Source organism: Giraffa tippelskirchi, chromosome 6, assembly GCF_054371585.1.
Source record: "Giraffa tippelskirchi isolate mGirTip1 chromosome 6, T2T-mGirTip1v1.2.pri, whole genome shotgun sequence".
Classification (NCBI taxonomy): domain Eukaryota; kingdom Metazoa; phylum Chordata; class Mammalia; order Artiodactyla; family Giraffidae; genus Giraffa; species Giraffa tippelskirchi.
In genome coordinates this window covers 113,773,142-113,797,511 of record NC_137280.1, presented here as the reverse complement: position 1 = coordinate 113,797,511, position 24,370 = coordinate 113,773,142, and the positions used below count along the sequence as shown (strand labels likewise).

Sequence of the window (24,370 nt, the reverse complement as noted above, 5' to 3'; positions counted from 1 at the left end):
AAGTGAAAATTACTGAGCCTTACAAATGAATAACACAATAACAACATGGATGAACCTTAAAGGCATTATATTAAATAAAATAAGCCAGACACAAATGGACAAACACTGCATGATTTCACTTATATGAAGCACCTAGAATAGTCAAATTCATAAGAGGAAGTAGTCTAGTATTTACCAGGGGCTGAAAGTTTTGTTTAGTTAGTAGAGAGTTTTAGTTCAGGAATATGAAAAAGTGCTAGAGATGGACATTGCAAAGAATTTCACAAAAATGTGAATGCACTTAATGCCACTAAACTATAAACTTAAAAATGGATGAAATGATAAAATTCTGTTATATATGTACATTGTTATACTTAAAAAAAAACAAAACGAAACAAAACACAACACTCAGATAACAATTGGTAGTAAGGATGCAGAGAGATGAGAATCAAAGAATTGCTGCTTTCAAACTGTGGTACTGTAGAAGACTCTTGAGAATGTCCCTTGAACTGTAGGGAGATCAAACTAGTCAATCCTAAAGGAAATCAGCCCTGAATATTCACTGAAAGGACTGATGCTCAAGCTCCAATACTTGCCACCTGATGCAAAGAGCTGACTCACTAGAAAAGACCCTGATGCTGGGAAAGATTGAAGGCATGAGGAGAAGGGGGGACAGAGGATGAGATGGATGCCATCATGGACTCAATGGACATGAGTCTGAGCAAACTCCAGGAGACAGTGAAGTAAAGGGAAGCCAGGCATGCTGCTGTTCATGGGATCGGAAAGAGTCAGACATGACTTAGCAACTGAAAAACAAAGAGCAATTTTTACAAAAGCAAACGGGGGTGGTTGTGGGGGGAGGCTCAAGATGGAGGGGATGTAAGTACAGTTATAGTTGATTCACATTACTGTATAGCAAGAACTAACACGACATTGTAAAGCAATTATCCTCCAAATAAAAAAAATTTTTTTAAAGATACAAAAGATAAAATACAGGAAAAGAAACAACAATAAAAATTTGGGAAGGCTGAAAGTCAGATGGTGACAAGAGTTAAACCAAATGAATGAGAAGCCAGCCTTGAGAAAAGCTAAGAAGCAATCTGATCTACCCCTAGACTGCTTTGCAACGGGAACTCTAGAAGTGGAAGTACAGAAAAGCATAAAATTTAGAAAAACATAAAAACAAGACTGGCTCAAAGTCTGTTCAAGATGAAGTGAGAGTATTTCCAGGTTAAGATGGAAGAATTGAATAAGCACTTCTAAATTCACTCCATCTACTAATCGCCACTAACACTACAATAAAGAGATGTTCAAGGATAGACTCATTAAGGACAGGAGAATAAGAGGGGACAGGTGAATAAACTATTAGCTGTGCAGGTATGTTACACAGTTTCGGAAGCTGGGAAACACCTGGGTAAGGATTATGTTAACTTATGTAATAGATACTAAAATCTATCAATCAACAGGGAGCATGGACTTCCCTGATAGTCCAATGGTTAAGAATCTGCCTGCCAATGAAAGGGACACAGATTCAACTCTGGTCTGGGAAGGTTCCACGTGCCATGGAGCAACTAAACCTGTCTCTAAAGCCGGTGTCCCCTAGAACCCATGCTCTGCAACAAGAGAAGCCACAGAAATGAGAAGCACCTACTCAAATCTAAAGAAAGCCCATGCACAGCCACAAAGACTCAGCACATCAATTAATTTTTAAAAAGGAAACTTCTTTTAAAAAAGCAAAAGTGAGCAAATCCAAGAACCAACTACATCAACACACTCATGTGTGCTCTACCCCATGAAGTAGAGCAAAACAACAAAAATTCAACCAAAAAGAAAAAATCAGTTCAATGCAGAAAAGTCAACATGTGAATAAGACTTACAGGAAAATAAAGGGAAGGAAACAATCGATGAAAAAATTCAAGAAAATGTTCCAGAACTAAAGAAAACTAACCTTGCAGATCAAAAGGGACCTACTAAGTACCCATTACAAAGAATGAAAACAGACTCACAGCAAGGTATAGTTTGTGAACTATCAGAACAGAAGAGACTACAAGCTTTCAGAGTAAAGGACAAAAATCACATACAAAAGATCATAAATCAAAACAATCTCAGATTTAACAGAAAACTCTGGAAGCTAAAAGACAGTGGAGCAATGCCTTCAAAGAATTGTGAGCAAATATTATTTCCAGCCTAATATTTTATACAGCTCAACCACCAAACACGTACAGGAAAAGAATAGAAATATGTCCAGATCTCAAAGGTATCAAAAAATTTTACCTCCATGCTTCCTTCACAGGAAATTACTTAAAGGCTTACTATGTATTTTATATAATAGTAAGCAAATCAAAAACAAGGAAGACATGAAATTCAACACAAGAATGTTGAAGGCAATCTCCAAGATGATGAAAAATAACAAATTATTGATGCATCAGTTCATACGGAGAGAGAACAGAAACTAGGAGAGATTGACTACCAATAATAAACATAGAATACTAACAATCCTTTCCCGTACCAACACACACACACACACACACACACACTTCAGCCACAACTGTACCAACAAAAAAGATTACCCGTGATCTCCAGCTCCTTATACCTAATGGACGTTTTATCTGATCTCTAGGCACCGTTCAACCAAACTGACCACACTTGCTTTATAAAACAAATCTCGTCACCAATACCATATGCTCCTGGTGTTTCTCTTTCATCTCTGATTTTTTCCCCCATCTATTTTGCACACTCGGTCTCCTCCACACAGACCTCAAATGTTGGCTTCCTCAGAGCCACCTTTTTTTCTCACCATATTATCTTCTCCCAGGGCCAACTCATCCATGCTTTCCTCATGGCTTCAGATAATATCAACAAGAAGATGTCACCTCCAAGTTAGAGATGTTCCAGTGTTCTCAGTAAATGGCTACATTATTTACATGCTGGTGTAGCTAAAAACTTGGGAACCATCCTGAGATATAGAAACCCTAGTCTTCGTTCTCCCTCACTTTCCATTATCCACCCATTAACAAATCATACACATTTTACTTCCTAAGTAGTCTTCATTTCCTCTTCACCACTATAATCTCGACATAATCACTGTAAAAACCCATTTAATCATCTCCTCTGATTTATCTGTGCTCCCTCCAAATCATTTTCCGTATTGCACTCAGTGAACTTGAAAATATACAGATCAGATCACATCTCCCTCTGCTCACAGCATGTTAATGGTACTGTTCTTAGGAAAAAATACAAAATTTAATGAAGTCTACAAAATGCTGCATGATCTGAATCACATCTACTTCTCCAGCCTCATACTGTACCACGTTCCATAACTCTATGGGCTGCAGCCCTCACAGGGGCAGAACATATACTACATTCTGTGCTTGGAAACTTCTTTCTCCCTAATTTCTACTTGCCTTATCACATCTCAGATCAAACATAACTTTACAGCAACACTGGTCCCAACAATCCTGCAGCACCGGCCCTGACTACCCCTGCTCCAAAAGTTCAGGTTAGGTACCTTCACATCATCACCAACTGGATAGCGGTATTTTTCACTGAACACACCTCTCTGTTAAGCAACTAGTTATTTTGTCTATTTGCTGGTGCCTTCTCTTTTTAACTGTACTCTAATTATACATAAGTGCAAGCAAAATGCGTTGCCAATGACTATATCACAATACCTAGCACAGTACTTCTAGAACGTACTGATTACTTGTTGAATAAATGGCATCAACCCAACTAGTGCACATAGAGGACACCACAATGAGTAAGAAACCAGCAATGTCACAGGCATAGGAAGGGAAGAGGGACTAAAAGCATTTTCTACAGAAGAACTTAAATGTCCAAGCAGGTCACAAAGTTTGGTATCATTTTCTTTAAACAGTGAACTATAAAGGTCTTTGGGTACTTCAATACTAGTATTCAAAATATAAAATCCAGCATACCACTTGTGGTAAATCATCCTACAGATAAATAGACATTAAATACAATTAATGTTTATAACACTGTTTGGTATGCACACAAACACGCGTGTATGTATATGTATAATATTTTCAACCCAAGATTAGAAACAACCTAAGCATCCATCAACAGGGGAATGGTTATAATCCCCAAGAAGTGAAACAGGTGAAAAAACTGTACCTAAAATATGCTACTTTTATGTTAAATAAAAGGAGGGTAGGGAGATTAGAATATATAGTTGTATTTACATAAAGTAAGTTTAGAAAGAAACATTAATAACAATTGGCTACTCTCTGAAAAGAGGTAAAGAATGGGACCGATCAGAGATTTTTTTTTAAACCTTGTGCATATGTTAGTGAAAAAAGCACAAGTGAAAGTCTCTCAGTCGTGTCTGACTCTTGGCGACCCCATGGACTATACAGTCCATGGAATTCTCCAGCCAGAATACTGGAGTGGGTAGCCGTTCCCTTCTCTAAGGAATCTTCCCAGCCAAGGGCTCAAACCCAAGTCTCCCACATTGCAGGCGGATTCTTTACCAGCTGAGCAACCAGGGAAGCCCCATATGTGTTAGTAACTTAGTCAAAAACTAAAATACATATATTAAAACTACAATAAAATCAAAGAATATCTTAATAGGAAACAGGGAGCTCAAAATAAAGATTCACCCTTATGCTATAAAGTTAGGCTAAAGTTAAAGACATTAAGATTCAAACAGAATAATCAAGTAACAAACAATAGTAACTGAAGAAAATATTTTAAATCAAGATTTTAAAATTCAAGATAACTTATAAGCATTCTTTGTAATTATTTCAGCTTTAAAACTAACAAGTAACACAAATCTGAAGACTGAAGTAGAAAAACATAAATATACTGAAAAATAATTCTGAATAATATAAACTTTACATAATAAGCCTAACATTTTCCTGGCATCTACAGATAGAATAAATGAGAATTTTAAAATCACAGAGTAAAATAAAACAAACCTTTTTAAAAGAAGTCCAAAATAAGTTAAAATACGTAACAATGCACTAACGAAATGATCAAAAGTAAATATGAATTATTACTAAAGGCAACTGCAAATTTATAATTCCATACTGTATTTTATCATATATAGTCAGCTGCAAGTTTTACCTTTCATTTTTGAGTGTGTATTAATCAACGGATCAGAACAAATCCTGCAGGGCCACCATGGGCGTCTCTTGAATTTTGCCCAGATGAGATCTCCAACTTCATACTTCAGTGGCGTAGCCTTTTTCTTGGGTTGACACTTTAGACAGACAAAACATGGAGCATCAATAGAAATAAAAACTTTTTAAAACAAAACATCACCTTCCCACACGCCTTCTGAGACAACATGACCTAATGAATACTCCACCTTAACAACAATTACAAAATAAGTAGAACTAAATTATTTCGTCTTAACTGTTTATAACATATTCCAGTTGGTAGTAGCTCTCAGTTTATATTTGCTTAACATAAGCAATCTACCGACATTCTACGAAAATATTTCAAATTCTAAAAAACTAAAAACTGAGTAACAGAGAAACAGACTCATCCTAAGGAAAAGATATCTTTGCCTTAGTCCTTGGATCACAATACAACATAGGGTGGAAGCAGGGAGCCCAAGAAAAATTTTAACAATATCAAGAGACTCTGATCCCATTACAATCTTACATGCCAACTACATCTCAATAAAACTGGAGGGTGGGGAGGATACCGCGGTCCCATGGGCAGGTGATACTCTCCATCCTTCTCACACATAGACATTTCTATTAATTAATTAACAATAAACGGCCAGTGGTTAAGAATTCTCCAGTCAATGCAAGGCATACGGGTTCAATCCCCAGTCCAGGAAAATCCCACAAGCCAAGAAGCAATTAAACCCATGTAACAGAACTACTGAGCCTGAGTACCACAACTACTGAAACTCGCATGCCTACAGCCTGTGCTCCACAGCAAGAGATGCCACTGCAATGAGAAGCCTATGCCAACCAAAGAAAGAGCTGCTCCCACTCACTGCAATTAGAGAAAGCCCAAAGGCGAAAATTCTTAAAGAGATGGGAATACTAGACCACCTTACCTGCCTCCTGAGAAATATGTATGTAGGTCAAGAAACAACAGTTAGAACCGGACATGGAACAACAGGAGTATGTCAAGGCTATATATTGTCACCCTGCTTATTTAACTTACATGCAGAGTACACCATGTAAAATGCTGGGCTGGATGAAGCTCAAGTTGAAATCAAGATTGCCAGGAGAAATATCAACAACATCAGATATGCAGATGACATCGTTTTAATGGCAGAAAGCAAAGAGGTACTTAAAAAGCCTCTTGATGAAGGAGAAAGAGTGAAAAAGTTGGCTTAAAACTCAACATTCAAAGAAGATCATGGTATCAGGTCCCATCACTTCATGGCAAATAAATGGAAAAAAAATAGAAACAGTGACAGATTTTAGTTTCTTGGGCTCCAAAAGCACTGTGGATGGTGACTGCAGCCATGAAATTAAAAGATGCTTGTGGCTTGGAAGAAAAGTTATGGCAAACCTAGACAACATATTAAAAAGCAGAGACACCACTTTGCCAACAAAGGTCTGTATAGTCAAAGCTATGGTGTTTCCAGTTGTCATGTATGGTTGTGAGAGTTGGACTATAAAGAAGGCTGAGCACCAAAAAAATCAATGCTTTCAAACTGTGGTGCTTGAGAAGACTCTCGAGTCCCCTGGACTGCAAGGAGATCAAACTAATCAACTCTAAAGGAAATCAACCTTGAATATTCACTGGAAGGACTGATACTGAAGCTCCAATACTCTGGTAATCCTGATGCAAAGAGCCGACTCACTGGAAAAGCCCTTAATCTTTCCCAGCATCAAGGTCTTCCCAATGAGTCAGGAGGAGAAGGGAACAAAAAAGGATAAGGTGGTTGGATGGCACCACTGACTCAATGCACATGAGTTTGAGCAAACTCCGGGAGATAGTGAAAGACAGGGATGCCTGGCATGCTGCAGTTCACGGGGTCACAAACAAGTCAGACACGACTTGAATGAACAACAACAACATCTTTAACATCCCATCAACAGTACAGGACTCCTGCCCTGAGAGAAAGATGGCTTTGTGTTTACTAGGACTGAGCTTCTCACCTGATAAGCCACACAAAGGGGTGTCACATACGCCAAACTGTTTCTAGGTAGCTAAAAATAGCACCTAAGGTACTTGGACAAAGGATTTGTACATTTACTCCAAGGAGGCATACAAACATTATGACTTTCCATAAATTCCAAGTCTCAAAAGAGGCTTGATGAGTTCCTGTATCAGACCTGATTGTCCCTGCTTACTGCCTACAGAAGTACCCACCTGGAACATATTAAGTGTTCAATAGAGAATATGCTGAATAGGGACTTCCCTGGTGGTCCAATAACTACGACTCTCACTCTCAACGCAAGGGGCCTGGGTCTGACCTCTGGTCAGGGAACTAGATCTCATGTGCTACAACTAAGAGTTCAGATGCTGCAACTAAGACCCAGCACAACCAAATAAAGAAATAGGAATTTTTAAAAAAATGTAATATTTGTGAATGAAATGAGTGAAATCATTCAAATAAAATAATGATCAGTAATATCTGGGGCTCAAGGATACCAAAGTACTAGGCTCAATTCCATGATTTGTAAGTTACCATTGAACTTTAAGATTGCATTCAGAGAGAGGTAATTCTCACAGAATACCTTTACTAAAAATAGTCTCAGGCATCCCTGGTGGCTCAGTGGCAAAGAATCCACCAGCCAGTGCAGGAGACATGCATTCAATGCTTGGTCCAGGAAGATCCCACATGAGAAGGAACAACTGAAGCCTGTGCACCACAACTACTGAGCCCATGTGTCACAACTGCTGAAGCCCACTCATCCTCAAGCCTGCGTTTTGCAACAAGACAAGCCACTACAATGAGAAGCCCATACTTCAACTACAGAGTAGCTCCTGCTCACCACAACTACAGAAAAGTCTGCACAGCAATCAAGACCCAGCACAGCCAAAAGTAAAGTAGTTGAAAATAACACTAATGCCTAGTATGTCTGGCAGATAGTAAGTGCTTAATAAATGTTTTTAAAAAACAGTTTCATTAGTTCTTCATGTATATACACTTACTAGGAACAAGAGACAGAAGCTACAATGTTTTTTAAAAAACTTTTTGAAAAGCACGATGCAAACGCACCATTTTTGCCTATTATCATTCTGTAAGTTATCAGGAAAAAAATTACTTCAAAGCTAATAATGGCTTCAAAACTTTAAAACCATGATACCAAGATGGGACAGAAAAACAAATCTGGTCTTTCTTGCTGGTCCCATGGTTAAGAACCCACCTGTGAATGCAGGGTACATAGGTTCGATCTCTCTAGGCCAGGAAGATTCCACATGCTGTGAAGCAACTAAGCCTGTGAGCCCCAACTGCTGAGCCAGAGTCCAGAGTCCCACAACTCACAAAGCCCACACACCATAACTACTGAAGCTTGTACACCAAGAGCCTGTGCTCCACAACAAGAGAAGCCACCATGAGAAACCCATGCATCACAGTGAAGAGCAGCCCCTGCTCACAAACCCCACATGCTACAACTAAAGATCCCACATACCGCAACTAAGATCCCACACAGCCAAATTAATGTTTAAAAGGAAGAAGAAGATCTAAACAGATGTTTCTTCAAAGAAGATATACAGAAGGCAACAGGCAAATGAAAAAATGCTCAACACTGCTAATTATTAGAGGAATGCAAATCAAAGCTATAACAAGGTACCACCTAATACTGATCAGAATGGCCAGCACTGGAAAAAAAAAATCTACAAATAATAAATGCTGGACAGGTATAGAAAAAAGCAAAAACTGGAAAACACTATGGAAGATTCTCAAAAACTAAAAGCAGAGCTGCCATATGATCCAACAATCCACCTCCTGGGCATTATCCAGAGAAAATTCCAACTGGAAAGATATATGTAACTCAATGTTCACAGCAGCACTATTTACAATAGCCAAGACATGAAAGCAACCTAAATGTCCATCAACAGATGAATGGATAAAGACGCAGTATGCATATACAATGGAATTCTGAAAGCGAGTGTCAGTCACTCAGTCGTGTCCGACTCCTTGCGACCCCATGGACGGTAGCTTGTCAGGCTCCTCTGTCCATGGGATTTCCCAGGCAAGAATACTTGAGTGGGTAGCTATTCCCTTCTCCAGGGGATCTTACCAACGCAGAGAAGGAAGCCAAGTCTCCCAAATTGCAGGCAGATCAGCAGATCCTTTACCGTCTGAGACATCATGGAAGCACAATAGAATTTCTACTCAGTCATAAAAAGGATGAAGTAATGCTCTTTATTGCAACATAGATAGAACTAGAGATTATAACACTAAGTGAAGTAAACTGGACCAAGAAAGACAAACAACATATGATATCACTTATATATGGAATCTAAAATGTTACAAATGAACTTATTTACAAAACAGAATCACACTTAACAGTATGAATTTATGGTTACTAAAGGGGAAAAGGGGGGTTGATCAATTAGGGAGTTTGGGATTAGCAAATACAAACCACTATACATAGCGTAGATTAACAAGGTCCCAATGTAAAGCAAAGAGAACTATATCCAATACATTATAACAAACTAAAATGGAAAAGAATCTGAAAGCAGAATGTATGTAACTGAATCACTTTGCTTTATGCCAGAAACTAATGCAATATTGTAAATCAAATGTACTTCAATTTTTAAAAAACCAACTAGAGGCCTGTTAAACAAATTATGCGGAAAACAATGAAATATGCAAAGTGCAGATGAAGTTAAGGGATACTGAAAGTGCAATACACAGCCTTACATAAGTTATACCAACTATTTAGAAACTATGCCAGAACTACAATGATGAAAAAAAAAAGTCACTGAGAAACACAAAAACTAGTTTCATTAAACTAAAGGTATCATGGGTGAAGATTTTCATAAACTTGAAACATTAATTTTCTCCTTACTATTTAATTCATTTACCAAGACAACCAAGAAAAAAAAAAAACCAATATGAAAACCTACTGGGAAAAAATGCCTATAGAAATACATATTAGTAATGAACAACAACATTCAAATACTAGTGATCTTTAAAAAAAAAAATTGTTTCTGGTTATTTTGGGTTCACTGCAATATCTTCATCACAGCACATGATCTTAGCTCCCCCAAGAAATGTGGGATCTTAGCTCCCAGACTGGGATGGAACATGATTCCCCTGAATTGGAAGGCATATTCTTAACCACTGGACTGCCAGAGAAGTCCCTATAAGTGACCTCAATATATAAAAAATTAGAAACGGCAAGAATTTCAGACCAAAAACGGGCTTCCAAGCATGAAAACAGAGAAAATAAGAACAAAGGAAAATTAAAGGGGGTGGGAGGAAGGAATATGACTCCTCAGAAGAGCTTAAAAACACCACCTCAGATAGAAAGACTCTGAAACAACTCCTTGTAAAAGCCCGTAATTCAACTAAAAACCTACATACAAAGCACAACAAGAAACACAAAGATGAATTCCTGACTCCAAAATTCCTGGAGAATACCAGCAAAAACTAGAGTGAAGAAGTGTCATTTAAGCTTAAACTGGAGGACAAGCATATTTCAGAATAGCTATGTCCAATCAGATGAAATATACTGGTGCTTTCCCAAGTGGCTCAACAGTGAAGAATTCACCTACTGAGTGGCAGTCATGGGTTTGATCCCTGGGTTGGGAAGATCCCCTGGAGAAGGAAATGGCAACCCACTCCAGTATTCTCTGGGAAATCTCATGGGCAAGGAGCCCAGCAGGCTATAGTCCATGGATTCTCAAAGAGTTGGACACAACTTTAGTGACTAAACAACAACCTAAAGTACAACTATATCCTTATATAAAAGGAAAATTTGGACACAGAGACAGACACATATAAAGAAGTGATGTGAAGGCACAGGGAGAATGCTTTCTACAAACCAAGGTTCGACAGAGGCCACCAGACAGTAAGAAAGGCATGGGACAGATTCTCACGGCCCTCAGAAGGAACCACCCCTTACCAACAACTGCTGGACTTCTAAACTCCAAAACTTTCACTTTCCCTTGAATTTCCATCAAGAGGTCCAAACCAGACCTATAATGGTTTTCTAAGATGAAACAAGCTCAGGTGGTACAGGCAAAGTTGTGTTCTACCTGAATGCTACCACAGAGTGGATAACCCTTAGATATCAGATTCTTCCCAGGTATACTTAAGTAAACTATACATCAACCAAATCATACTATAACAGTATCTTCCCTTTAATTTACAAAATTTTTGTGGTAAGAATAACTTGGCTTCTCTGGTGACTCAGTGGTAAAGAATCTGCCTGCCAATGCAGGGGACAAGGATTTGATCCCCGATCCAGGAAGATCCCACATGGTGAGGAGCAACTAAGCCTGTGCACCACAACTACTGAGCCTGTGCTGTGCAACGTGAGGGGCTACTGCAGTGAGAAGCCAGCAAGCTACAACCAGAAAGTAGCCCCCACTTGCCGCAACTAGAGAAAAGTCCACACAGCAACGAAGACCCAGCACAGCCAAAAGTAAATTAATTAAAAAAATACAAGAAAAACTTAACTGAGATTATCCTCTTAACAAAATATAAAACCCATTAGGATTGTATATTGGTATATCAAACAATATCTTCTAAAATAACTTTTTAAGAATGTACAGTGAGGACTTCCTTGCTAGTCCAGTGTGCTGCCAAAATAAGGGACACCGGTTTGAACCCTGGTCCAGGAACTAAGATTGCACCTGTCTCTCAGGGCAACCAAGCCTGGGCACCACAACTACTGAGCCTGCGCACTCAAGGGCCCGAGCTCTGCAACAGGAGAGGCCACTGCAGTGAGAAGTCTGAGCACCGCAAACTAGAGAACAGCCCCCGCTTGCCACAATTAGAGAAATAAACAAGAATGTACAGTGACATAGGTCTTAATGTGGGGGAAAACTAATAGTGTCATGACAATTATCAGAGGACTTATTGTAACTCTAGGACTCAGTTGTCATTTTAAGCAACAATAACTGCATAAAATTAAACTCACATAAGAAAACAACGGCAATGTATAAGACAAAATGCATCTCTTTAGAGGCTTGATTATTTGATATCTAAAAACTGATTTCCATAGTTCAAACCATCCATTTTGAGAACAACTTCAACTCAGAGTATAAATACATAATCCTGGGGTTTAAAAACAAGTAAAAATCATATTCCAAAGGTCTGTTAACAGTCTACTACTACTTCTGTCAGGTTTCCCTGGTGGTTAAGTGGTAATGAATCCACCTGCCAATGCAGGAGACGTGGGTTTCAATCCCTGTCAGGAAGATCCCCTAGAGAAAGAAATGGTAATACACTCCAGTATTCTTGACTGGGAAATCCCATGGACAGAGGAGCCTGATGGCTAGAGTCTAAAGGGTATTTAGGAACTAAACAACAATAACAACAACTGCTTTTATCAATTCCAAAAGAAGAAAAAAATATGTTTAGTAACTTATTTAAAATACCAAGTTTGGGGACTTCCCTGGAGGTCCAGCGGTTAAGATTCTGTGTTTCCACTCCAATGGGCAAGGGTTCAATCCCTGAAAACTAAAATCCCACATGACTCAGGGCACAACCCCCCAAAAAAAGCTGAAAAAATATTATAAAATACCAAATTTTAAGCATTATTCTAAAGAATTACATTATACGGGGCTATCTGAATTTTCCTTTGGAATTTCAACTTTTTCCTGCTTACTCCTTTATTCTTATGCTAAAAGTAGGTAGTTTCAGTATTTTACAAATAAATAGGACACCTAAGGTGAAAGATTACATAAAACTCACTCTGTTGTTCAACATACACATTTTTTTGAGTAAATAAAATAAAAACAGTTTTACATTTGTATAAGTTGGGGGGTTTATAAAGCACTTTCCAATATGATTTCATCATAACACGATAATAACAAAGCTTATCTTTAAGTCTACAGGTAACAGACCTCAGAGACTAACTATAGTCACCTTAACGAAAAGGAGATTTCTTACACTATCTGTGCCCAACATTCAGCCCTAGCAGTACTTGCCAAACAGTGGGTGTTCAATAGTTACTGTCTAGCTAATTCCCCAAAATAACTAACACGATATTCTTTATTACTGAAGGAACACTTAAGCATATTATTGTTGTTGTTCAGTCACTCAGTCGAGTCCAATTCTTTGTGACCCCACGAACTGTAGCCCAAGAGGCTCCTCTGTCTACTGAATTTTCCCAGCAAGAATACCAGAATGAGTTGCCACTTTCTCCTCCAGGGGATCTTCCCGACCCAGAGATAGAACCTCTGTCACCTGATTCTCCTGCACTGCAGGCAGATTCTTTAAGATTGAGTCCACTGGGGGAGCCCCAAATTTCAAGGGATGTCCCTAGCACATCTGCCCTATAAGAAATACCACTGGGGAACTTCGCTGTGGTCCAGTGGTTAAGAATCTACCTGCTCATTTAAAGGACACAGGTTCGATCCTTGGCCTGAGAAGATTCCACATGCCAAGTGGCAACTAAGCCCATGCTCCACAAGAGACGTTGTTAATAGAGCAGTATGAGCACAGCCCTTATCAGGCAGCCAGTGCCTTGCCTCATTACTCTGCACCCTATTACCAGGCAATAGGTCTTGCTCAGCCATTGGTCGGTGCCTCAGTGGGCCCTGCCCACAAGCAACCATCAACAAGGGACTCTTAGTTGTCCTGCTCAGCTATTGGTCATCATGGCCCTGCCCACAAGTAACTGTCAATGAGGAACCATCAGGGAAGTGATTCACCCAAGGGTCAGTGGTGTGTGGTGGTCATCAGGTGGAGTGTGAGGTAAGAGGCAGATTCAGGCCTTGTCCTAAAGGGCCTCCAGCTCACCTAGCCTTTGGCCAGCAGGTAAGCTGGAGGGCCCAGGGAACAGACTGGGGACTATGTCCTGCAGGGCTTCAGAGTCCTCACTAAGGCCCTCCACTAGCCTTGGACCAGGCTTTGAGGAAGTGGTGAACCTCTCCCCCATCCCTGTCTCTGCGACCTACTAGCAGTGGTCATCTGCCTGGGCTACAGTCAGTGAGACCTGGTCTCCCCCATTTGGGTGGCCTGAGGATACTGAGGGTCATTTGTGTTGGATGCCTGGCTCCCTCAGTGATGATAGCTGGGCACGATGTGGGAACCTGGCCCTGAAGAAGCTGCCAATTGAGTTCTGCCTCCTCTTAGTCAGGACTGGAAATAGTCCTGAATATTCATTGGAAGGACTGATGTTGAAGCTGAAACTCCAATACTTTGGCCACCTGATGCGAAAAACTGACTCAATGGAAAAGACTCTGATGCTGGGAAAGACTGAAGGCAGGAGGAGAAGGGGACGACAGAGGATGAGATGGTTGGATGGCATCACCGACTCAATGGACATGAGTTTGAGTGGGCTCCAGGAGCTGGTGATGGACAGGGAGGCCTGGCATGCTGCAGTCCATGGGGTCGCAAAGAATGAGACACGACTGAGCAACTGAACTGAACTGAACTGAGACATTGGAGAGTAAAAGTTGTGCCTTGGCACCTTGCCCTTTCTTATAAAGACAGAGAATAACATTCCTTTGGTAGAGATTTATAGAAACATTGCTACCTGACCATCACCTGACCTCAAGAACAAAAGATCTGACACCAAGAAGTTTGCAACAACTAATCACATCCCTCCCCCATCTTTTGCTTTTAAAGGGGCTTGTGATGTAACAGTTATGTGAACCTAGCTGGGATGGCAGGGGGTTTGCTGATAGACTGCATGTGTATGCTAAAACAAAGAACTCAAGGATCACTCCTTCATGCTTTAAATACTGCAAAGATGGAGTTCCCATTTATTAAAACGGAGAAGACTACAGGAAAAGCAGGTTTGGGGAAATAAAATCTGGAATTTGATCTTGAGCAAGTATAAAACTCCATGGGACTCCCCTGGAGGTCCAGTGGTTGACTCCCCACTTCCCACCTCCACTGCAGAGGGCACAGGTTTGGATCCCTGGTTGGGGAACTGAAGTCCCATATGCCTCGGACAACTAAACCTGTATGCCACAACTGAGTCTGCAAGCTCTAGAGCCCATGCTCCCCAACAAGAGAAGCCTGCACACTGTAACTAAAGATGTGCTTTAAGAGGGTTAAAGTGCATCCCAACAACATCACACATCAAGTAACTGCTGAGGAAAATAATGGTACTAAGTATAATGATCTAGCCAGCTACATTTAGGCACAATAAAAAAATCAGGCACTTTGCCGAACACTTAATTATTTCTGATGTCACAGTAGCTTCCAAGAATAGGGTAGGAGGGTGTTTTTCTCCATACCATGCATGCAAAAACTGAGGCAGAAATTAAATCATTTACCCAGGTTAACAAAACTATTACTAAAATATCAACACACGGATTCAAATCTGACTCCAATAAAAATGCTTTTAACACTGCACCAATCTATTTGCTGAAGATAAACCAAAATTTTCTTTACATAAGATTTTATACTTTATAAATAAATTTTCCACACTATTTAAATATAAATCGTATCCCTCTAACCATTTTAGAAATCCAAATATTCCCCCATCAAGAACAGCTATTGGGTTGGCCAGAAGGTTCACTTGGTTTTTCCCATAAAATGGCTCTAGTAGTATTTAGCTGTCTTTAACTTCATTCAAAACAATTCTGTTACACTGCATTGTGATAGCTGTCATATCACCGTGCATTAAAAGAAAAAAAAAAACTTATCAAGACTGGTGAATTTTTGTGTAGCCATTTTAATATTGAAGATGGAAGGAAAAAAAGCAACATTTTTGGCACATTATGTTTTATTATTTAAAAAGAGGTAAAAATGCAACTGAGATGCAAAGATTTGTGCAGTATGTGGAGAAGGTGATGTGACTGATCAAATGTGTAAAAAATAGTTTTCGAAGTTTTGCACTGGAGATTTCTCACTGGGTGATGCTCCACAGTCGAGCAGACCAGTTGAAGGGGATAGCAATCAAATCGAGATACAGAGAACAATCAACATTAGACCACGCAGGAGACAGCTGACATGATGAAAAGTGGATACTATATAATACTGTGGAACAGAAGAGATCACAGAACAAGCAAAATGAACCCCCACCAACCACACCAAAGACCAGTCTTCATCCAGAGAAGGTGATGTTGTGTATACAGTGCTATTGGAAGGGGATCCTCTATTATGAGCCGCTTCTGGAAACCAAACAATTAATTCCAACAGGTACTACGCCCAGTTGGACCAACTGAAAGCAGCGCTCGACAAAAAATGACCAGAACTAGTCAACAGAAACCACATTTTCTTCCATCAGGATAAAAGCAAGATCACACTGCATGTTTTTTTGATAACTAGACAAAAACTGTTACAGCTTAGCTGGGAAGTTCTGATTCATCCACTGTATTTACCTAACAAGGCAACTTTGGATTTCCATTTATTTCAGTCTTTAAAAAATTCTCCTAATGGAAAAAATTTCAATTCTCTGGAAGACTGCAAAAGGTATCTGGTACAGTTCTTTGCTGAAAAAGATGAAAAATTTGGGAAGGTAGAATCACAAAGTTGCCTGAAAAATGGCAGAACAAAGTGAAACAAAACAGTAAATGTGTTGTTCAATAATTCTTGGTGAAAATGTGTGTTTTATTTTTACTTTAAAACCATAGGAACTCTTTGGCCAACTCAATAACTTTAGGGAATTCCTCAGAGGCACAGTGGTTAGTACTCGGCACTGTCACAGCCAGGGCGCAGGTTCAATCACTGGCTGGGGAACTTAAGATCCCACTAGCTGCACAACATAGCCCCCTCAAAAAAATCAACTAACTTTCAAAAGTCTTTTCATGGAAGCAAAGCCACTGAAGCTTTTCTGTAGCTGTCAACACATTTTCTGATTTTCGAAGAGCATTTTCTTCAGCCACAAAGGGCAGTGGTTAAAATCTCAGAAACAGGCAACTACACTTCAGTTAAAAAAGAAAAAAAAAATCTCAGAAACAATGTGAGAGAACGTGGCATAGTTTAGAAAAGCAGTACTTTAAATGTAACTTAGTCTCATCACTTTTTAAATGATGGAAGAAATGGAAATAATACAGAGAGATGTTGGACAGGTACCTGGCTAATTACACAGTATCCATATGTTTGACCCTAAAGGAAATCAGCCCTGAATATTCACTGGAAGGACTGATGCTGAAGCTCTAATACTTCCACGTGATGCAAAGAGCCGACTCACTAGAAAAGACCCTGATGCTGTGAAAGACTGAAGGCAAGAGGAGAAGGGGATGACACAGGATGAGATGGCTGGATGGCATCACTGAGTCAATGGACATGAGTTGGAGCAAACTCTGGGAGATGGCAAAGGACAAGGAAGCCTGGCATGCTGCAGTCCATGGGGTTGCAAGAGTCGGACATGAATGAGCGACTGAAGAACAAATACATTTGAATGCTATACAGAAATTTTCTGGGACTTCCCTGTTGGCTCAGTGGTAAAGAATACATCTGCCAATGCTGGAGACGGGTTTGATCCCAGAGAAGATTCCACATGTCATGGGGCAACTAAGCCCACGTACCACAACTACTGAGTCTGTGCTCTAGAGCCCACATGCTACAACTGAAGCCCATGTACTCTAGGGCCTGTGTTTCACAACAAAAGAAGCCATCACAATAAGAAGCCCATGTAACACAACTAAAGAGTAATCCCAACTCTCCACATCTAGAGAAAAGCCTATGTAGCAAGGAAGACCCAGGACAGCCAAAATTAATTAATAAATTTAAAAAACATTGGCTCTCTGAAGTTGAACTTACAAAGTTATAAAGGGCCTAACACATAATTCGGAGAAGGCAATGGCACCCCACTCCAGTACTCTTGCCTGGGAAACCCCATGGACGGAGGAGCCTGGTAGGCTACAGTCCATGGAGTCACTAAGAGTCGGACACGACTGAGCGACTTCACTTTCACTTTTCCCTTTCATGCACTGGAGAAGGAAATGGCAACCCACTCCAATATGCTTGCCTGGAGAATCCCAGAGACGAAGGAGCCTGGTGGGCTGCCGTCTATGGGGTCGCACAGAGTCGGACACAACTGAAGCGACTTAGCAGCACCAGCAGCAACACATAATTACAACTCAAAAGCAGCTGCTGTATTATTATTCACTGTGTTTCTCTGCAAAGGTATTACTTCAATTACTTTAAGAATTAATATGGCAGTACAGGCACTTAACCTCCATTTAACACTATGTTTAGAGAACTATTTCAAATTCAAAATAACTGACCTAAAAATATTTAAATAGTAACACAATTCCGATGCTGTTATATAATTTACACAGTATTATAACTTATTAAGCTTCCCTGGTAGCTCAACTGGTCAAGAATCTGCTTGCAATGTGGGAGACCTGGGTTTGATCCCTGGGTTGGGAAGATCTCCTGGAGAAGGGAAAGGCTACCCACCCCAATATTCTGGCCTGGAGAATTGCATGGACTGTGTAGTCCATGCGGTCGCAAAGAGTCAGACATGACTAAGTGACTTTCACTTTCTAGAACTTATTAAAAATGAGTGTCCCTCTGAGCGATAAACTATTCCCAAAGAGACTGTGAAAGACAGAGGGACCAAATAACTTGTCCATGACTATGAGATAAGTAGGTTAACAAGATAAATAGCTATACTATTCTGTGAATTTGTAATTCACTTTACAGTGACTAAATTTAAAGTGACTAAATTTAATCCTTCATATACATTTGCTTATAATTAAATGAGGAATTACATACACTGCCAGTCAGTGTAACAGAAATGTATGGGCTTAATTCCTGCTCTGCTCTTAAACCACCTCTGAGACTTTGACGAGTTACTTTACCTCTCTTAGTTTGTTTCTTTGCCTGTGAAAGTAGGATAATAATGCCTCCAATTTTGTAGGAGGCTGAACAACTCTGACACTATTTTTTAATCCAGTACAAGAAATCAAAAATAAATGATAGCTATTTTTAGTCAGCGATTACAATTCTTCTACCTTATGAGAATTGTGATTTCCTTTCCCAGTATCAACCCAGAACTGCAAAGGAAATGTTCAACTCTAGAATAGAAAGTAAAATACTACTTTAAGCATCTGCTTTACTCCCACCTTGCTCACAGCTACGTAGTCAAATAAATGTTCGTGTGTATCCTAGTTTTCAAAGTTCTTTTAACATCCATTACATCATATGAATCTCAAAAACAACCAGGTGAGGTAGGCAGCACCGTTTTTATTATCCCACATTTACAGCAGACAAGGAAAGAGAAACAAAAGAGTGACCCTGTCAGAAGCGTAGAGGGCTTTAACAAAAGGTGGGGATTGAAAGTCAGCATCTTCTGATCCCTACTTCACCATACCAATCACGGAACAAAGGCGTGAACTGGAGTCCTTAAGTCTCCTCCCACCAATCCTCTCTACACTGCAGATGGGAGTCAGAGCTAGGTCTATTAACTTTCACTGAGAAAAAAAGGGCACCTGGGACCCAGGTAGCAAAAAAAAATCTAGCAAAGAGTAGTTAGATAAATGATTTCTGGCAGCATTACAATTTTAACCTACAGAAAGCTGAGGCTAAAGATTATTGTGTACAACTTAATTGTTCCTGAGTAAGAAACGACCTCTTGCTTATTGGCTAGATATCAGGAACAACAGATCAAAGAGAAAGTCATTGACAATAGATCAAAGAGAGTAACTGTTGGGTATGACCTGGGGCTTATTTTCCCTCTGACTTCTGCTTTAGTCTATGCCTTTTAGGGATTTGTTTCTGAGTGCCAGAGGAAGCAGATCAACAGTTCTCAACCATAGCCAGACCCTCACACCCACCCACAGGCCTGGAGACTTTGATTCCATATATACAAACTGAGGTTTTTGGCATCTAGTTGTTTTTAGATCCATAGGGGATTCTGATGAACAGCCAAGGTTGAAAACAAATCATATAGCTAGCTAGTATTTTAGTGTAATTATAGGCCTGAGTGAGTTTGTTTTGGTGGGGGAGAAGAGGTAAGAAAAATTTAAAAAAGAGATATTCTGACACAAGCAAGAGGTAACTATACAATTCCAATGTAAAGTCACACAGGAAAAAGGAACCGTTTTCTGATACCCTAGGTAGGAGAAACTTCTATGAAAATGTATATTCTATTTTAAACCTCATAGTGACAATGAGGCAGATATCAATACTATCTCTCTGTTTTAGGAGTAGAATCTGAGGCTCAGAAACAGGAAGTGAGCTGGTCAAATGCCAAACAGAGCCATGTCTGTGCTCTGTTCACTCGCCCATGCTCTTTTCACTAGATCACAACACAGAAAAACAAATAAAAACATCAGCCTTTAGTACCCGTAACTGTACTCAACCTCAACACAATTAGTGACCTTACTCTCTCACTCAATAAGGGGATTCTGCTCATAAACTCTCACCAGGCAACATTCCTCACAACACCTTTACATTATAATTCAACTAACAGAAGATGCCTCAGTTTCTTCAAAAAAAAAAAAAAATCTGTTCTCCTTTATCTGAGTCAAAATTAATCAATACTGTTAAGAGACAAGTCACTAACAGATAGTACTAAACTTGAGTCAGCTCAAGTTTAAAACAAAGATGCCCTCAGAAAACACAGTAAAACAATTTGTATAGCCTTCTGCAATTAAAAAAAAAAGAGCAATTTTTACTCAATCTAACTTTATATGTCCCCATGTACCTTAAAAAAAAAAAAAGCCATGTTCTTTGCCATATCTAAGTGATTTCCTCAAGGCGACAAGAAGACTAGAACATGTGGTCTTCTATTCTAGTGTCTTTTTCCTAAGGCTATGCTGTCTTTCCAGTCTTAATACCCTGTAACACCAGCCCTCTCATACAATGGAGAGGCCCAGGATGCAAGAATTTTGGTATAAGCTATGACGATCTACAAACCTCGTATCTGGATTATTTTGAAGCAAATCTCCAGATATATTTTCCTTCATGATACTTCAGTATGTATCTCTAAAGGAACGTTTAATTAACATTTATTATCTATTAACAGACTATTCTAAAGAACAGAAATAGTTTCAAGACAGCCCAAACACAGGTGGACTGGCTTTTCCCCCTTGCCCTCCTCCACATGTGACACCAATGTTTTTCCCCCTGTAACAATATATTTTACATTTACTGATTTAGGTGATCTCTCCCTCTGGACTTCTCAAAATCCTTCTGCTGAAACTCCATCCAAAAAGTAGTTTCAATTGTGTTCCTCAGAGAGTGTATCTTGAAGAGTCCCTCGGGGTCTGCCCAAGAGAGGAAGAAGAAAATATGCCTTTTCTCCATCCCAAATTAAAGCAGCTCCATCTTTTTTCTGTTCTATACTGATGTTCTGGATGAGATTCCATTTCAAACATATGATATTGATCATATGAGTAATTTTTTTTAAATGACATAAATTATTTACAAAACAGACTCAGAACCTTACATAACAAATTTATGGTTATGGGGGTTGGGGGATAGAGCAACTGGAACTCTGGAATTCACATGTAAACACTACTATATTTAAAATAAACAGGGAACTTGCTGGCTGTCAAGTGGTCAGGACTCTGTGATTGTGGAGGGCCCAGGGTTCAATCCCTGGTGTGGAAACTAAGATCTCACAAGCCGTGTGATGTGGCCAAAAAAAAAGAAAATAGATAACCAACAAGGAGTTACTGTATAGCACGAGGAACTCTGCTCAGAACTCTGTAATAGTCTAAATGAGCTGAATCACAACATTGTTAATCTATGGTACTCCAATATAAAATAAAAATTCTAAAACAAAACTAGTTATTAAAATATTTTTACACTAAAAAAAAGTAATGTAGTGTGCACCACCATTATTAAAGGAAAAAAACGAGGTGAATAGTATATGCATTTGCTTATATATGTATAAAATATCTCAAAGGATAACACAGAAGAACTGATAAACTGCTTTACCAGGGACAGAAACTGGCTGATTTAAATACTTTTCACTATAAATCTTCTACAGCGTATGTGTTACAATGCCATTTTCAAGCAGGAAACAAACAAAAGGCTCTAAAATCTTAACTGAAACAAATTATTTAGAAGGCATCATGAAAGAAAGAGGAAAATCTGGGCATTGGTATAAAGAGTCTGCTCTCATCATAGTCAATGTGGGTACACAATCTATCTCTGAATTAAAAAAAGAAAGGAAATCTGAAAGGCAGATACTCAGGATGCCCAGTATTCAATCATAAGCTCACAGACTTTGCACAATTACTAAATTACTGTAGTTCCTTTTAGCCTTTACTCAAGCTGGTTCCTCTGCCCAAAATGGTCTTTCAGTTCCTTTCTCCCCTATAAAAAGAGTGAAATAATGCTATCTGCAGCAACATGAAAGGACCCAGAGATTATCTTACTAGTGAAGCCAAAAAAACAATCATATCATGTATATGTAGTATCTAAAAAACTGATACAAATGAACTTATTTACAAAACAGAAATAGACTCACAGACACAGAAAACAAATTTACGGTTACCAAAGGGGAAAGAGAAGTGGAGATAAATCAGAAGTTTGGAATTAAAATATAGATACTACTATGTCTAAAATAAATAACCAACAAGGACCTGTTGTACAGCACATGGAACCATGTTGTAATAACCTATAATGGAAAAGTATCTAAAAAAAGAATACATGTATAACTGAATCACTGCTGTACACATTAACACAACAGTGTAATCATATTTCAATAAAAAATTTAAAAAGAAAAGAGATACTAACACATTCAAAGAAAAAGAAAACTCATTTCTCCCACTCTCATCACTAACCTCCCAATCCCTCTTGTGTCCCAGTTAACTCTTACTTAATCTTTGGATTCCCTGTCTCCACGTTCTTAGGGAAAACTCCCTAAGTAAGCACCAAACTAAATCAAGTCTTCCTGGGATGCAAGCTCCAAGTTCCCTATACTTTTCCACTCCCTCTCCCCCTTTATTTCTTTGGGGGGGTAGAGCGGTGGGGAGGGGTGCTGCACAGTGTGGCTTGTAGGATCTTAGTTCCTGGACTAAGGATCAAACCCAGGCCCCTGGGAGTTATAGCACAGAGTTCGAACCACTGGACTGCCAGGGAATCCCCTACTTCTCTTCCTATCCTCAGTTTAACTGTAGTTACATAAGTATTGTGGAGTATCCAGTTTAATGTTTGCCTTCCCCATAGTACTCAAAGGAGGGTAACTATATTTCCAGCACTTAAAACAGTGTCTGGCACATTGTTAGTGCTCAATATTTGTTGAATAATGAATGAATAAATGAAAGATAAAAAAATAACTTAATGAGATATTGTAAAAGTTTGTATCTTCCATTTCACTCCCTGCAACATAAAGCAACTTTTAGTCCTACTTACATGTAAGTGGGAAAACAACAGCTGCATGCACAGAGGTGCAAAGCACCTGCTGAAGTGTCACACTCATTTAAAAACCATAGCCAATGGACACTTTCTCCTTTGGCTGCCAGTAGGCTACTTGGAATATCCAGAAATTTAACTAGTCCCCTTCAGTGGTGTATGGTTTGATTCCCACACAGAAGAAGAAATAAAAAATACAAAGAGCTGTTGAGAAAAGAAAGCTACAGCATGTGCTAAGAGGACCCTGATACAAACATGAAGGAACCAGAAAACAAGTTTCACAGTTTATCCATGTCGATTCTCAATGCTAAACCTGTTGGATTTATGAAAATGATGTATTTGAAGTTTCTGGTGAACAAATAGGCTCAAATACCAACTCAAATGATGAAGAGCCCACACGTCTTAAATCTACTGAAGTTAAGTAAATATGCTGAGCTAATAAGTGACTCACATAACTTGAAAACCCAATGTTTGTCAATCAGTATTTGTATATTTAATGAAAAACTTTGACCCTTTAGAAACTGGGACCAACTTGAACCTTAGGTTTAGAGGAAAAAACATTTCTGCAAACCTTCAACCATGTGCCAAGCCCTTTTACATGTGATATAATGGAATCATAAAAAATGCTAATAGGTGGGGTATTAACCTCCATTTACTACTGAGAAACCCAAAACAGAAAATTTCCAACGGGACACCATTACTTGCTGAGCTCAATTCTGACTGATTCCCAAAGTCTGGGTATCTACCATCTTGCTCTCTGCAAAAGGTCTGGGCCTGGACTCTGTACTAAGATCTAGAGTTAAAAGAAAAACCTGAGCATATCACCAGAGGGGGATTTTTAAAAACGAAATTAAAAAAAATTTTTTTTTCTAAGTTATTATAAACTCTTCCAACACAATCCTTTTCAATTTATACTGTACTAATCAGGAAAGGTAATGACAAAACCTGTTTTAAACATTTCAGGGAAATGTAGACAGTATTCAGAATTTGCAATCAAAAAATCTAAAACAACAATTTAGTTTTTAACACTTCAATTTCAAAACAGTTTGAAGACAC

General features: G+C 39.1%; 1 protein-coding gene across 12 annotated transcripts in view; it reads right to left on the bottom strand.

Annotated features, from left to right (window-relative positions):
- Positions 1 to 24,370, bottom strand: part of NSD1 (nuclear receptor binding SET domain protein 1) — a 139,862-nt gene that overhangs the window by 76,495 nt on the left and 38,997 nt on the right. For 11 of the 12 annotated variants that reach the window (XR_014057081.1, XR_014057080.1, XM_081501912.1 and 8 more), the window contains one exon: positions 5,062 to 5,197. Coding sequence is in view for 10 of the 12 variants with exons in the window: in XM_081501912.1 (XP_081358038.1) it covers positions 5,062 to 5,197 (136 nt within the window). In the remaining 2 variants the exon portion in view is untranslated. Of the gene's footprint in view, positions 1 to 5,061; positions 5,198 to 9,161; positions 9,225 to 24,370 lie in introns of those variants that run through there. The other variant, XM_081501917.1, reaches the window with a different exon arrangement.